The sequence below is a fragment of the Pipistrellus hanaki genome (assembly GCF_964339955.1).
Source record: "Pipistrellus hanaki genome assembly, chromosome: 18".
Lineage (NCBI taxonomy): Eukaryota > Metazoa > Chordata > Mammalia > Chiroptera > Vespertilionidae > Pipistrellus > Pipistrellus hanaki.
Window position 1 is genome coordinate 11,474,584 of NC_140520.1, and position 13,540 is coordinate 11,488,123.

Below are 13,540 nucleotides of genomic sequence, written 5' to 3' on the forward strand. Positions count from 1 at the left end.
ACCATGATCTAAGGGCTCAACTCCTGCTTGACATTCATCTGAGATCTTTTTTAAAAAGAAGTACTTGTTTAAAAAAACAACAACATTGGAAATAAGGAAGATGAACAACAAACATTTTATCCTGGGGACAGGAGATGCCCAAGCCAGATGCTGGTAGCTACCCAGTTCAGTTTCACAAAATTTTTGGTCTCTCCTCCCTCATACCTCTAAAAAGACACAAGATCAAACAATGGTTGTTTTTTTTTTCTTCTAGTTTTGTTTTTTTGTACTAAAAATACCCAGTGGGTGCTGGGATTGGAAGGGGAGGAGAGGTTGAGATGCTGACACCTCTTCTTGCAGATCAAGTGGCCATTAACCTCCGGTTTCTGTCTATCTGGGTAAGGAAACAAAATAGAGAAAAGGGGGAATATTATAATGACACCTATTTCGTTTTTTCTTGCTTCTCCCACTGCCCACAAACCCTCATTCCCTCGACACTACTGCCCCCTATTGATGCCTTTTTATAATGAATGATGGCTTTGGACACAGGAGAAACACAAAAACCATTAAAATGACCATGCATACATTTTATTTTCCTTCCTCTTTCCCCAAAGGGCCTGTCATTCTATCCATTGAAAATATTTTAGCAGGTCAATTAGAGCTCTTGGTAGTTCTTTTGGTAAAGCAGAGGACTGTCCTTCCTTGAAAATTCTTAAGTTGCTGAGAATAATACCAGAACAATTCTTGGGGATAGTGATGGTTAAGTGCATCGACACTAGTATCAAACCTGGTTTAAATTCTACTCTTGCCCTAACCCAGTGGTCAGCAAACTCAGTAGTCAACAAAGCCAAATATCAACAGTACAACGATAGAAATTTCTTTTGAGAGCCAAATTTTTAAAAATGAATCTTCTAACGCCACTTCAAAATAGACTCGCCCAGGCCGTGGTATTTTGTGGAAGAGTCATACTCAAGAGGCCAAAGAGCTGCATGTGGCTCGTGAGCCGCAGTTTGATGACCATGGCCCTAATTTTTGGCTCAGGGGATAGAGCATCAGCCTGTGGACTGAAGGGTTCGATTCAGGTCAGGGCATATGCCTTGGTTGTGGGCACATCCCCATCAAGAAGTGTGCAAGAAGCAGCTGAATCAATGTCTCTCTCTCATCAATGTTTCTCTCTATCCTCCTTTCCTCTTTGTAAAAAATCAATAAAATATATATATTTTTTAAAAATTCTGTATCTGCCACTTACTAGCTTAATAAACCTTCATTTCTTCCGTTGTAAAGTGGGGATAACAATACCTCATAGGATTGACCCAGGTAAAGTGCATCTAGCAAGACCTCAAATGTTGGCTTGTTGTTACTGTTAAAGTTGCATAAATAAGCTGAAAACTTAATTATCTCACCTATCCATTAATTATCTGCATCAAAAATTCTTTATAATCTACAATCTTAACAATTTGGTCAATTATCATCTAGTGGCCAATAATACATGTTGCCTAATGACCAACCAGTTAGGCAACAGGTGAGCCGAAACCAGTTTGGCTCAGTGGATAGAGCATCAGCCTGCGGACTGAAAGGTGCCAGGTTCCATGCTGGTCAAGGGCGTGTACCTTGGTTGCAGGGGGGTGTGCAAGAGGCAGCTGATGATTCTCTCTCATCAATGTTTCTAACTCTCTCTCTCTCTCTCTTCCACTCCGTAAGAAATCAATAAAAATATTTTTTAAAAAGAAAAAAGATGTAGCAGGTGGAATTCATGGCCAACAATAACGTGAATAAACCAATGCATATTAAGAACCAGTAAGCAGACAAGTACAGTAAGGAACAGTTCATGCAAGCACACGGGCTGGTTCAGGACTTTGCAGAGCTATCCACCAAGATCCTGGCTCATCACCAGACACTTACTGGTTGCATCCGTATGAACACTGAAGAGAGGCTGTTCCAAATGTCCTCCAGCCCCGCCCTGACATGCCTCCAAAACAGAAGCGCTGGGCTGGGGCTGGGGCCGGGGCTGAAGTTGTATCTGGTGCTATGGCTGAACATGGGCCTAGAGGAGGTGGTGGTGGTGGTGGTGGCGGTGAGGATGGGGGCGGGGGCGGGGGTGGTGGTGGTGGTGGTGGGGGTAGTGGTGGTGGTGGTCTGAGTCTCAGGCCAGAGGGCCGAGTCCAGGGGGCACTCCTCCAGGCGCCGATCGCAGCGGCATTGACGGTAGGTGCAAGGCCGGTGCTCTGTGCGGAGCTGGCTCAGGGCCCCGACTCGAAGGCGCCCCGAAAGGCCCTGCAGCCTCCCGGCCCGGGTCCTGCTCATGGTGCCCGACTGGCAGTGGCAGTGCCACGGGCCCCAGGGCATCAGCACCAGCCGCAGCTCCTCGGGAGGCGGCGCGGAGGTGAGTGGGACGCGGGACCAGCGCCTGGGGGTGGACCCCGCGGTGGACCAGCCGGCCAGGCTGGTGTCGTACAGCGCCCGGTGCTCCGTGTTCCAGTCTTCGGGCGGCAGGCTGGTGGCCAGCCTGTACTCCGGCTCCTGGATGTTCGCTGCAAACCTCGAGCTGAACCTCCTCGTGGTCGTGGAAGGCCTGCCCTCAAGCCCCGCCTGGCTGTTGTTCTTCTGGGCGTTGATCACGACCCCCTCCTCCAGGGACCCGTCCTGATCTTGCTCCCAGGACCGCAACCTGTTCATGTCCGTGGACACCGTGGAGGCCAAGAGCTCGTCCACGGCGGGGCCTGCCAGGCGGTCGGCGGTGGCCGATTCGTCGTCCTCATCCTCCATTATCACCCTTCGCTTCGGGGGGCCGCCGGCGCGGGGCGTGGGCCGGTAGTTGCGGGTCGGCGGGCCCCGGGAGCGGAGCCGGGCCGGCTGCCTCCCGGCTGCAGTCGGGCCTTGGGCCCCCGCCACCACCGCCTCGGTCCCCAGGCTCAGCAGCAGCAGGGCCCAGAGCAGCGCGGGGACCATGGGGCTGGACGGTGGGTGTGGGGCTGGGAGGGAGGCCAGGGACCGAGGCCGGGCCGGGCTCCTACTCTCGCTCCCTCCCTTCCCTTCCCTTCTGCTCTCACCACCCGCCAGGTCGTTAGAATCTAGAATCGAGGCCCGAGGAGGGGGCTCCGATGCGCAAGCCACGCCCCTCCCCGGGGTCCCTCCCCCCAAGGGGCCGAGCTGGAAATCCTAGGGAACCCCGCAGCAAGAACTCTGGGGACTGATGGATTGTGATGTCAGGGGCCGGGGAAAGAGCAGGTCACTTGGTTGGCACACACCTCCAATCTCTCGCAATTTATTAACCACTACACATCGGAACTGACTCAAGAAAGGTTTGGAAAGCACTCCTCCCCAGGCTCCCAGGCAGCAGACATGGCTAAGAAGGAATGAGGGGCAGACAGCGGTTCTCCAAGCTTTTGGGGGTGGGCGGGGGGGAAGGGGAGCCGTGGACTCCCTCCTGGCTCCCATAGGCAGGCTGGCTGTGCTCAGGGAAGCCCTGCTCTTCCCATGGCCCCCCATCGGCAGGGGGCCTGCGGGAATGCCCCAGGCGGAGAGAGAGATCTCAGCCCCTTCCTTGAAGAGGATGCAAATGACTCACGGAGAGGAAGTGACTGCCCCAGGTTCTATGGCTAAAGCAGGACAAGGACCCGCAGCTTTGCACTCGCCCATACAAAATACCGACTGCTGGCTGAAGCGCAAGCCACCAGCAAGATGAGGTTCCAGACCTCATAGCTCAGCTTCGAAGGCAAGGTCTGGGGAGGAAGGGCGCGCTGGGTGTCAAGATGCAGTGGTCCTGGGGTTGACGAGGAGATGATTTACAAAACAGCTTAGATAGTTCAGGGGTAAAGGTGTAGGCAGACGGTTATCTTTGTGTGGTTCTAAGGCCCTTTAGTCCAGTCCACGCTAGGTCCTTCCAGAGTCATGGAGATCCTGGTCCAGCCTAGGAGAGAGAAGAATAAGTAGTACAGGAACAGGACCTGGGTGTGACACACACACACTAGAGGCTCGATGCACAAAATTCGTGCAAGGGGCTTAACCCTCGTGGCAACCGGCTGCCTCAGTGGCCTTGCAGCCCCCCCCTAACCCCCCAATTGGTCGTTCTAGAAGGTCATTCCACCATCTGGTCTAATTATCATATTAGCTCTTTATTATATAGGATAATTGATTTTTTAGAGAGAGTGGGAGGGAGAGAAGGGGGGAGGGAGAGAGAGAGAGAAACATCGATCAACTGCCTACTGCATACACCCTGACCAGGAACAAATCCACAACCTTTTGGTGTACAGAATGATGCTCCAAACAACTAAGTCACCAGGCCAGGGCAGGACCTGGGTTTTACTCACTGGTTTGGGGAGAAAAGCCAGGTGAAGACTGGTGATGCTTGAGTTGGTCATTAGTTAGGATTCCTTTGCTCCCTAACACCCCTCCCCAACTGGACAGTCTCTCCAATGTACTGCCAACAAACATCCCTTTCTGATTTCTGAATCTCCTCTAAATTCTGTGCTGTGATTACTCCTTTATTCCTTGTTGCCTCGGCACTTATATGTACGGCTTTTTATTTGTTTTTGTTGGGTACAGTAGTGTCCTTAATTTTTTCTCTGCATATGCGCACACTTTCCCAGATACTTCGAAACATCTGAAAACGGTCTCGGGTTTTTAGTTCCTTTGTGTTTCTCCCAAGGCATTAAGAAAATGGATACTGGCCCTAGCTGTTTTGGCTCAGTGGATAGAACATCAGACTGCGGATTGAAGGGTCCCAGGTTCCATTCCGGTCAAGGGCACATGCCTGGGTTGTGAGCTCGATCCCCAGAAGGGGGCGGGCAGGAGGCAGCAGAACAATGATTCTCTCTCATCATTGATGTTTCTATCTCTCTCTCCCTTCCTCTCTGAAATCAATAAAAATATGTATTTTTTAAAAAGAAGGAAAAAAAGAAAAAGAAAATGGATACTGGCTTTACACATCTCACCCCAAACCACTATCCTTAAGCTCAGAACTCACCGTCTGACAGCTTCCGGGATGTGGACCTGATCCAAGGAGATGAGCTGGCCCAGTTCTCCCAGGCTGTTCAGAAAACGAATTTTTCTTGTGAACTTGGAACTGAAAAGAGGGAATAAACCATTTGTGTTGTACACTGGGAAGAGGGCTCCTGGAGACGCTTACAAATGGGAAATGGAACAGGTAGAGAGTGGTTAAAAGACTAGAAAGAGTCAGGATGGGGCAAGTTCTTGATTTTGAAAATGGGAAGAAGTGGGGAGCATCTGAGATCTTGTTCTAGGGCTTATGTTATCAATTTGGCTCAAATAAACTCATTTAAAATAATAGGAAGAAGGGGAAGGTAGGGGGCCCTTGTCTCCAGAGCTCATACCTGATGAAGGGCCGGAGCAGTGCCAGGAATGCCTTCATATACCACGTAGCGTGGACAACCACCAGGGCACGCAGGTTTTTCCTTAGCCTGAAGAAGAATAGGAGATCACCCTAATTCTTCTTCCGTCTTTATACCTGAAGGTCAGGTGGAGCTATATTCTTTATAAATATATATGTACATGCCTTGACCGGAATCGAACCTGGGACCTTTCAGTCCACAGACTGACGTTCTAGTCACTGAGCCAAACTGGTTTCGGCTGAAGCTATATTCTTTAACTTCCTTCCCTTCTCTAATTTCTAGATTTTTCTGGCAACTGGGTCTAACCCCCATTCTTTTCATTACAATCTCAGCGCCAGCCATCTCATTCAATCCTCCATGCTCCTCATTCTTAGGAAATTCTCCTCTCAGAATCCCTCAGCTTGATCTTTGATACCCCATTTCCTTCCCGTGTCCTACCCTCATCTAAGTCACTGTGGTACCCTTCCCCATCCCTCCATGACCAGGCCTATTTATGAAACTCCCGGTGGAAGAGGCCAGTGTGGAGAAAATAAAGAAGAGGGAAGAAGAAAGAGACAGATGAGCCAATGGAAGATGGGGGAAAAGAGAGAAACAAAGGAGGGAAAAAGATCTGACAGGGAGGATGGCAGAAGAAGATAATGAATTGGAAAGTGAAATAAATGGAAGGGTGCCTAAATGCCAGGCAATATGCCACTCTGATTTACTTGATTTTCACAAATACCCAGCAGCAAAGGTATTTTGTCACGTTGCAAATAAAGAAACTGAGTCCCAGAAAGGTTAAGTGACTTGTTCAAAGCCATAGAGCTGATAAAAACAAACAAATAATCCCCCTGCACCACCACCCCAGCACACACAAATCCAAAGTCACATAGCTGATTGGCAAAGGCAAAATTTAAAAGTTAATTTCTGCGGAAACCAGATTGGCTCAGTGGATAGAGCGTCGACTTGCAGACTGAAAGGTCCCAGGTTTGATTTCGGTCAAGGGCATGTACCTTGGTTGCGGGCACATCCCCAGTAGGGGGGGTGCAAGAGGCAGCTGATCGATGATTCTCTCTCATTGATGTTTCTAACTCTCTATCCCTCTCTCTTCTTCTCTGTAAAAAAATTAATAAAATATATTAGAAATAAATAAATAAATAAATAAATAAATAAAATAAAATAAAACTTCATTTCTAATCCCAAGAGAGAACAGCAGACAGACAGGCTTGGGAAAGGGTGTAGAGGGACAAAAAAGTGGGAGAACTAAATGGAAGTAGAAAGAATGGAAAGACGGGGAAGGGTGAGGATTAACAAAACAAAAATAAAATGAAAGAAGGTAAGATAGGCTCAGAGCCCCTGTCCAAGGCTCACCGCCGATCCAGAGTCCGGTAGCACTGGCGTATCCAGCTCAGAGGTGGGACCTGAGCCCTGCTAGTGCCTCCATTCAGATGAACCAGCAGGTAATTGTCAGCGACCAGCAGCTCCAGAGTTCCCACCATATACCTGGAGGGACACAGTGACAGGAAGGTATGTTTTGGGTTGTGGGAAATGAGAGGGACGTTACTGTAGACTCTACAATCAGCTCCTGATCAAGAAGGGGTTTCTTTCTTTCTTTTCCCTCCCTATCCTCCACCCTGGAGCCCTTCAGGCCTTCCATCTCACCTGAATAAGTGTTCCATGACATAAGTATAGTTGGGAATGCTGCTTCTGGGTAGGTAACAGGAAGCAAAGAGGATGACAGCATTGAGGCCCTCGCCATGGTAACCTGGGGAGGATATGGGAAAATTGAAAATTGACAGACATGGTTAGGTTGAGGGACTCTGAGGACTGAGTCCAGTTTAGGCATTTTATTCCAGGAGACACCATTCTCACCCCTCCACTTAACGCTAGCCATTACCTCCATGAGACAGGACTTTCTTATAGGGCTCAATGACAGTCATGTCCACTCGCTGCTCCCTCTGCCCTGTCCGGAAAACCCTCCAGCGATGGCCGTCGTCTCCAGCCACATCCCACATACAACCCTGGCCCAGCCTTTCAGCTGCCTCGCTGGCGCCCAGGCCCTCTGTCTTGGGTAGCTCATCTACAAGAGAGGGATGGGGAAGGATCAACAGGGCAGAATACACACCTTCACCTTCAGTATCTTGTACCTTCCCCAGATTCCTAGAGTTTATTTTTATTTTTTTTTATTTTTATTTTATTTTTAATATTTTTAACAGAGAGGAAGAGAGAGGGATAGAGAGTTAGAAACATCGATGAGAGAGAATCATCGATCGATCAGCTGCTTCCTGCACACACCCCGCTGGGGATGTGCCCGCAACCAAGGTACATGCCCCTGATCGGAATCGAACCTGGAACCTTTCAGTCCGCAGGCCGACGCTCTATCCACTGAGCCAAACCGGTCTCGGCGATTCCTAGAGTTTATTACTCCGATTTCTCATTCCTTCAATTTCCCCCGTGACTCTAGACCTCATTTGTTCAATACACCCAGACCCTTGCTGGTTTCAATTTCCTGCGACTCATTCTCCTCACAGTGGTCTTGAGGCAGCCCTGCACTCTGGTAGGTCAATGGCCCTTGACAGTATGTTTCTTTCTAGATTTTTTTCTTTCTTTCTTTCCACACTTCTCCTTAGATGAGCTCACCTAGTCCCATGTCTTCAGTTACTACCAATAAGGTCATGATTTCCAAATTTGCCTCTTTAACCCAGGCTTCTCTCTTCACTCCATACCTATGTCCCTACATGCCTAGACCGGATGTCTCCACTTTGTCTGTCTCTGTCATCTCCTATCACCAGACACAAAGTGTAACTCAATGGCATGCTCTTCCTTCTCTCCCATATTTCCTTTCTTGGCGAATGACCCCATCTCTCTAGCTTCCTGAGAGAGGAAATGTACATCATCCACGACTCACTCTTCTCTATCAGCCCTCAAGCCAACTGGACTCCAGATCCTCTTTCCTCTACCTCCATTACATTCTTTCCTCTGCTGCTGTTCTGGTTCAGGTTCTTAACATTTCTTAGCTGGCTGTAGTACAAGCCTCCCTGCCGTTAGTCTATTTTCCTCCATTCCACCTTCTATACCACCACTAAAGCAAGCTTTGTTCTCCCCTACCTTCTTTACTGAAACGGCAATATACTATACCCACTAATTCTGCAAAATCTTTCCATGACAATAGAAAGAGCTGCCTCATCTTAAAAAATAATTGCCTAGTACTTAGTATTCCATTGTATAGATGCACCATAATAGCATTAATATCCCACTGGGGCAGCCCTTAGGTTATTTCCAATCTTTTCAGAGCAATTAAATCTGATCATGTCATTCCCTTGATTAAAAGTATTCATTGAGCCGAAACCGGTTTGGCTCAGTGGATAGAGCATCAGCCTGCGGACTGAAGGGTCCCGGGTTCGATTCCGGTCAAGGGCATGTACCTTGGTTGCGGGCACATCCCCGGTGGGAGGTGTGCAGGAGCCGCCTGATCGATGTTTCTAACTCTCTATCCCTCTCCCTTCCTCTCTGTGTAAAAAATGAATAAAATATATTAAAAAAAAGAAAAGAAAAGAAAAGTATTCATTGGCCCTGACCGCTTTGGCTCAGTGGATAGAGAGCATCAGCCTGTGGACTGAAGGGACCCAGGTTCAATTCTGGTCAAGGGCATGTGCCTAAGTTGCAGACTAGGTCCCCCAGTAGGGTGCATGCAGGAGGCAGCCAACCAATGATTCTCTCTCATTGATGTTTCTGTCTCAATCTCTCTCCCTTCCTCTCTGAAATCAATAAAAATATTTTTTTTAAAAAGCATTCAATGACCCTCCATTGCCTATCAGATAAAAATCTAAACTCCTTAGCATGGTAGCAAGGATCTCTATGAGTTGACCTTGCTTATTTCACATAGCACTATCTTTTGTCATTCTCTCACCTCTCAGCCACTCATATCTGAGTGATATTATATTTTGTTGTTGTTATTTTGTTCCTGACTCTGGGACAGCTCCTGATGAAAAAAGTGAAAAGGTGTTTTGATATTCATAACAAGCCCCTTTCAAACACACGGGCTTGAATTATATTAATGAGGTGACTTTGGAAAGCCCCTAAGGATCAGTAGCTGGTTGCCAGGGGAACCATCCATGTGATTAGAGGGTTGGAACTCTGGGGAGGGGAGAGAGGAGCGAGAGGTTGTTAATCACAAATGGTCAGTGAATTAATCAATCATGTCCACATAACGAAGCCTCCATAGGAAGCCTCTCAGAAGGGGCATGAAGGGCTCAGTGGATAGAGTGTTGGCCTGTGGACTGAGTGGTCCCGGGTTCGATTCCGGTCAAGGGGATGTACCTTGGTTGGGGGCACATCCCCAGTAGGAGGTGTGCAGGAGGCAGCTGATAGATGTTTCTGACTCTATCCCTCTCCCTTCCTCTTTGTAAAAAAAATCAATAAAATATATTTTTTTAAATGCCAAAAAAAAAAAAAAGAAGAAGAAGAAGAAGAAGGGGCATGAAGAGCTTCTGGGTTAGTTAACACCTGGAGGTGCTAGGAGGGTGGTGTGCCTGGAGAGGGCATGGAAGCTCCACACCCCTGCCCACTCCTCGTCCTACGCATCTCTTCCTCCTGGCGGTTCCTCTGATAACAAATCTGTAATCTAGCAAGTAAATTGTGTTCCTGAGTTCTAGGGAGCCATTCCGGCAAACTATCGAACCCGAGAAGGGGGCCTTGTGTAGCCAGTTGGTCGGGAGCACAGGGGACAACCTGGACACGCCACTGGTGTCTGAAGTGGGGGGCGGGGCGACAGTCTTGTGGGACTGAGCCCTTAAGGCTTAACCTCTGGGGTCTGTGCTAACTCCGGGAAGTTAGTGTCATAACTGAATCCTGGACACCTGTTCGTGTGTGGAGAGTTGGAGAATTGGTCGATGTGGGGAAAACTCTCACGTCGTGTCAGAAGTGTTATGAGTAAAGAAACAGTTTTCCTTAATATCTAAACAGTCACGCTTAATCCTTTGAGTTCCCAACATGTCATGCTATAGTCCTAGTAGCTTCTCCAATTACATGCTAAACAACTGCTCAGAATCACCTCCTCCGTGAGGTCTTGGGCAAAAGTGACCTTTTCTTTCTCTCTGCGTACACTGTACCCTGAATACATGCAGATCGTAACCTTTAACTGCACCTATTTGTGCATACAGTATGCTTATTTCTTACCAAACAGGTAATTCTCTGAGGGTAGGGATCTTATTCATCTTGATCACTACAATTTTAACTCAGTGATGGCCTTTGACAGTCATCCAATAGTTTTTCATGATACACAAAGGACCCCACCTCTCCTCATTGGACTCCTCTCCCACTGGATTTCTAGGTTCTGCCTTTCCATCCTAAGTTTCTGACCTTACCTCTCAGTCCCCACCTCCTTAGTTCTACCTCCAGTCCCATTAAATCCATCCTGAGCTTTAACACCGGCCTCTACTTCTACCTGCTAGTTCCTCAGGTTTCTTTCTCACCTTCCCATTCAAATTCATGTCCGCTGTCCAGCTTCTCGGAGTCTGAAGGTGTCTCCAATTCATCTATTTCCAGGTCAGTACTGTCGTCAGGAGAGGTGGGTACAGAGTGGATGGGAGAAGCACCGTTATCTCCAGGCCCCTTCGTCAAATTCAGTCGTAACTCCGGGGCAGAAAGACGTTTACGCATGGGGCGCTGGCCACACAGGGCTAAAGTGCTGGGGGTACCTGGGTAGGGGGAGGGGGGCAAAAAATAAAGATGCGTGTGTGCTGGTTAGGATTCCTTGCACGTGGAAGTGAAAATATGGGGTGAATTCTGAAGGACTAACACGGGGCATTTTGGAAAAGGGAAATAGAACGGAAAAGGGATGAGGGCGGCATAACCCTCCACTGGATTAGAATCAAGAACGTGAGGCCTAGGTTCTCATTTACCTACCTGCCTGTGAGTCTCTTTTAGGATCATCAAGATCTTCAAAAGAATCAGACTCTTCAGAAAGCAATCTGGAGGGAAATAAAGATTAAAAGGGGGAAGAAACATAGGCTAAAGGCACCAAGCCAGGTATCAGTTCTCTCTTCCTGCCATGATTTTACATCTCTGCTTTCCTTCTCCCCCCGCCCTCCCTTCCAGATCTAGTTTTCCATTCTTGCCCTCCATTTGTGACCATCACTTCCGTCTCCCAACCTCCCTCTCACCTCCTCACCTAGGGAATTCTTCATCCTGCCATTCCTCCTTCAGCTCCAATTCTCCAAGTCTCACAGATGCTCCTAGTCCTGCTGCTTCTGCATTCTCCCTGACCCTAAGATAGTCCCCCCATCCCCCGGAAGAAAAAGATTATCATGAGACAAACTAGGTAATGTCCTGAGGGAGATGGATTATAGGTAGGAGACACTGGAATTAAGCATAGTAATTAAGGTGCAGAGAACAGGCCTTGAAAAGAACTTGTTTCGTAGGTGTTTCTACCATCTTCACCACTTGCTGGAAACAGATCACCCCTACTGCTGGGGGTGGCGCAGAGGAAGGGTAGATGTCAAGCTAATTGTGTTTACCTCTGTGGCAGCTGCTCCACCTACACAGTAGGGGTGAGAGGTATTCCACGTGACAACTGGCTGGAAGCCGACAGACCTGCCCAGCTATCACTTGGCAAAGTCCAGGAAGATGGTACCTAGGCAGGCCTGCCTTCCCTCCACCATGCTGGGGAGTGGTCAGGGGAAACCATGGTCTAGGTGGAGGGGTGGGGAAGAAGGTAAGGAGGAAGAGATCTGCTGGGGAGAACCTGGACCCAAACTTAGTTCTGGGTCAGCTTTCCTGATAGCCATTCTGGAATATAGGGGTTAGAAAACAGAGAATAGCTGACACCAGTTTGGCTCAGTGGATAGAGCGTCGGCCTGTGGACTGAAGGGTCCTAGGTTTAATTCTGGTCAAGGTCATGTGCCTTGGTTGTGGGTACATCCCCGGTGGGGGGTGTGCAGGAGGCAGCTGGTTGATGTTTCTCTCTCATCGATGTTTCTAGCTCTCTCTCCCTCTCCCTTCCTCTCTGTAAAAAATCAATAAAATATATTAAAAAAATAAACTTTCTCTTCTTAAAAAACAACAACAGAGAATAGGGGCATATTTATCAGACACAAAATATACACTTCCTTTACAAAAACACACAATAGGGAATTATCCTGGACTCCTCCTTGTTCACCAGTTCCCATACCATACCAACATTTCCCACCCAAAGCCAATTCTCTATAGATTAATCCCTACAGCTGGATGGTGGGGAAAGTCCCAAGAGTATTCACTTTTTATTTCCAACCAAGTTAGCGAAGGTTTACTTACCCAAGAGCCAATGTCTTTTCTCCTGCCTCTTGGATAGTTCCCATCTTCACCAATCTGACCCCTTCTGTAAACACCTGGGTCTTCAGGGAATTGGTTGTTCCAGCTCTCCAATTCTCTACCCTTTCTCTGCCTCAGCTCTTGTTGTCTTGCCTCTGAGGAGGAAGGTGTGGAAGGGAGGAACCTCACTCTCAAACAGGTTTTGCCACCTCCCTTCTCAATGAGCAGGTTTGCCCAAAAGAACAACCATGCCTATGTGGGGGCGGGCTTTGGGGAGGAGAGTACATTTTCTTTTCTTTTTTTAATTGATGTTTTTAGAGGGAGAGAGAGGTATCAATTGGTTGCCTCCAGTATGCGCCCCAACTGTAGACTGAACCTGTAACTAGGTAAGTGCCCTGACTGGGAATCGAACCCACCACCTTTTGGTGTATAGAACGCTCCAACCAACTGAGCACACCAGCCAGGGTGGAGAGTCCATTTTTTAAAATGGCCAGTCATGAAGGGCTCTAGGAAGGCAATTTGTTCTTTCCAGGCTCCTTATAATCTGGTAGCTGCTCTTTTTTTTTTTTTTTTTTCAAGGCAATGGTAAAAACCATTTTGGTTTTAGGACTATCTTGGTCCTACACCTTTTACAGCATAAGCAAAATTAGCGACACAGAATTATAAGGATGGTTCTAGAAGAAGAAACAAATGAAAGGCTGAGGATGAGGAGCGCTGAGAGACTGTTGCTCCTCATTCCCCACAGAGTCAGCTGAAGGAAGGTATGAAGTACAACAGGAAGAAAGGAGAAAAGAGAGGAGGCTAAAACAATTACCTGATGGAAAAGCCTGACTGTAGTTGTAAAAAGAGACACTAAGCCGAGACCGGTTTGGCTCAGTGGATAGAGTGTCGGCTTGGGGACTGAAGGGTCCCGGGTTCGATTCCGGTCAAGGGCATGTACC

General features: G+C 48.1%; 2 protein-coding genes across 3 annotated transcripts; both read right to left on the bottom strand.

The window, feature by feature from the left end:
- Positions 1-217: 217 nt before the first annotated feature.
- On the bottom strand, positions 218-2,935 carry LOC311612981 (protein MENT). Its single transcript, XM_084866435.1, has 2 exons — positions 1,882-2,935; positions 218-373 (listed from the first exon to the last, which is right to left on the bottom strand). The coding sequence occupies exons 1-2, from the start codon at positions 2,926-2,928 to the stop codon at positions 341-343; spliced, it is 1,080 nt and encodes a 359-aa protein (XP_084722561.1). The 5' UTR covers positions 2,929-2,935; the 3' UTR covers positions 218-340.
- A 168-nt stretch (positions 2,936-3,103) lies between these two features.
- On the bottom strand, positions 3,104-12,909 carry BNIPL (BCL2 interacting protein like). 2 transcript variants are annotated; one of them, XM_084866437.1, is made up of 10 exons: positions 12,603-12,909; positions 11,482-11,577; positions 11,217-11,281; positions 10,784-11,008; positions 7,207-7,389; positions 6,972-7,074; positions 6,681-6,812; positions 5,313-5,399; positions 4,946-5,044; positions 3,104-3,889 (listed from the first exon to the last, which is right to left on the bottom strand). In XM_084866437.1, exons 1-10 carry the CDS (start codon positions 12,644-12,646, stop codon positions 3,853-3,855), a joined length of 1,071 nt encoding a protein of 356 aa, XP_084722563.1. In that variant the 5' UTR covers positions 12,647-12,909; the 3' UTR covers positions 3,104-3,852. The 2 variants fall into 2 exon arrangements, with proteins under 2 accessions (XP_084722563.1, XP_084722564.1); XM_084866438.1 differs by having other exon boundaries at positions 3,113-3,889; positions 11,474-12,909.
- Between the last annotated feature and the right edge of the window lie 631 nt (positions 12,910-13,540).

Bases quoted from the DNA above. Each gene is read 5' to 3' on its own strand.
- LOC311612981 (XM_084866435.1), bottom strand. From the start codon at position 2,928: ATGGTCCCCGCGCTGCTCTGGGCCCTGCTGCTGCTGAGCCTGGGGACC. The intron at 374-1,881 runs GTAAGTGTCTGG...TTCCTTACCCAG, and splicing joins TGTTCATACGGATGCAACCA to ATAGACAGAAACCGGAGGTT.
- BNIPL (XM_084866437.1), bottom strand. From the start codon at position 12,646: ATGGGAACTATCCAAGAGGCAGGAGAAAAGACATTGGCTCTTGG. The intron at 7,075-7,206 runs GTAATGGCTAGC...TATCCTCCCCAG, and splicing joins GAAAGTCCTGTCTCATGGAG to GTTACCATGGCGAGGGCCTC. The intron at 5,045-5,312 runs GTATGAGCTCTG...CCCTCTTTTCAG, and splicing joins CTGCTCCGGCCCTTCATCAG to TTCCAAGTTCACAAGAAAAA.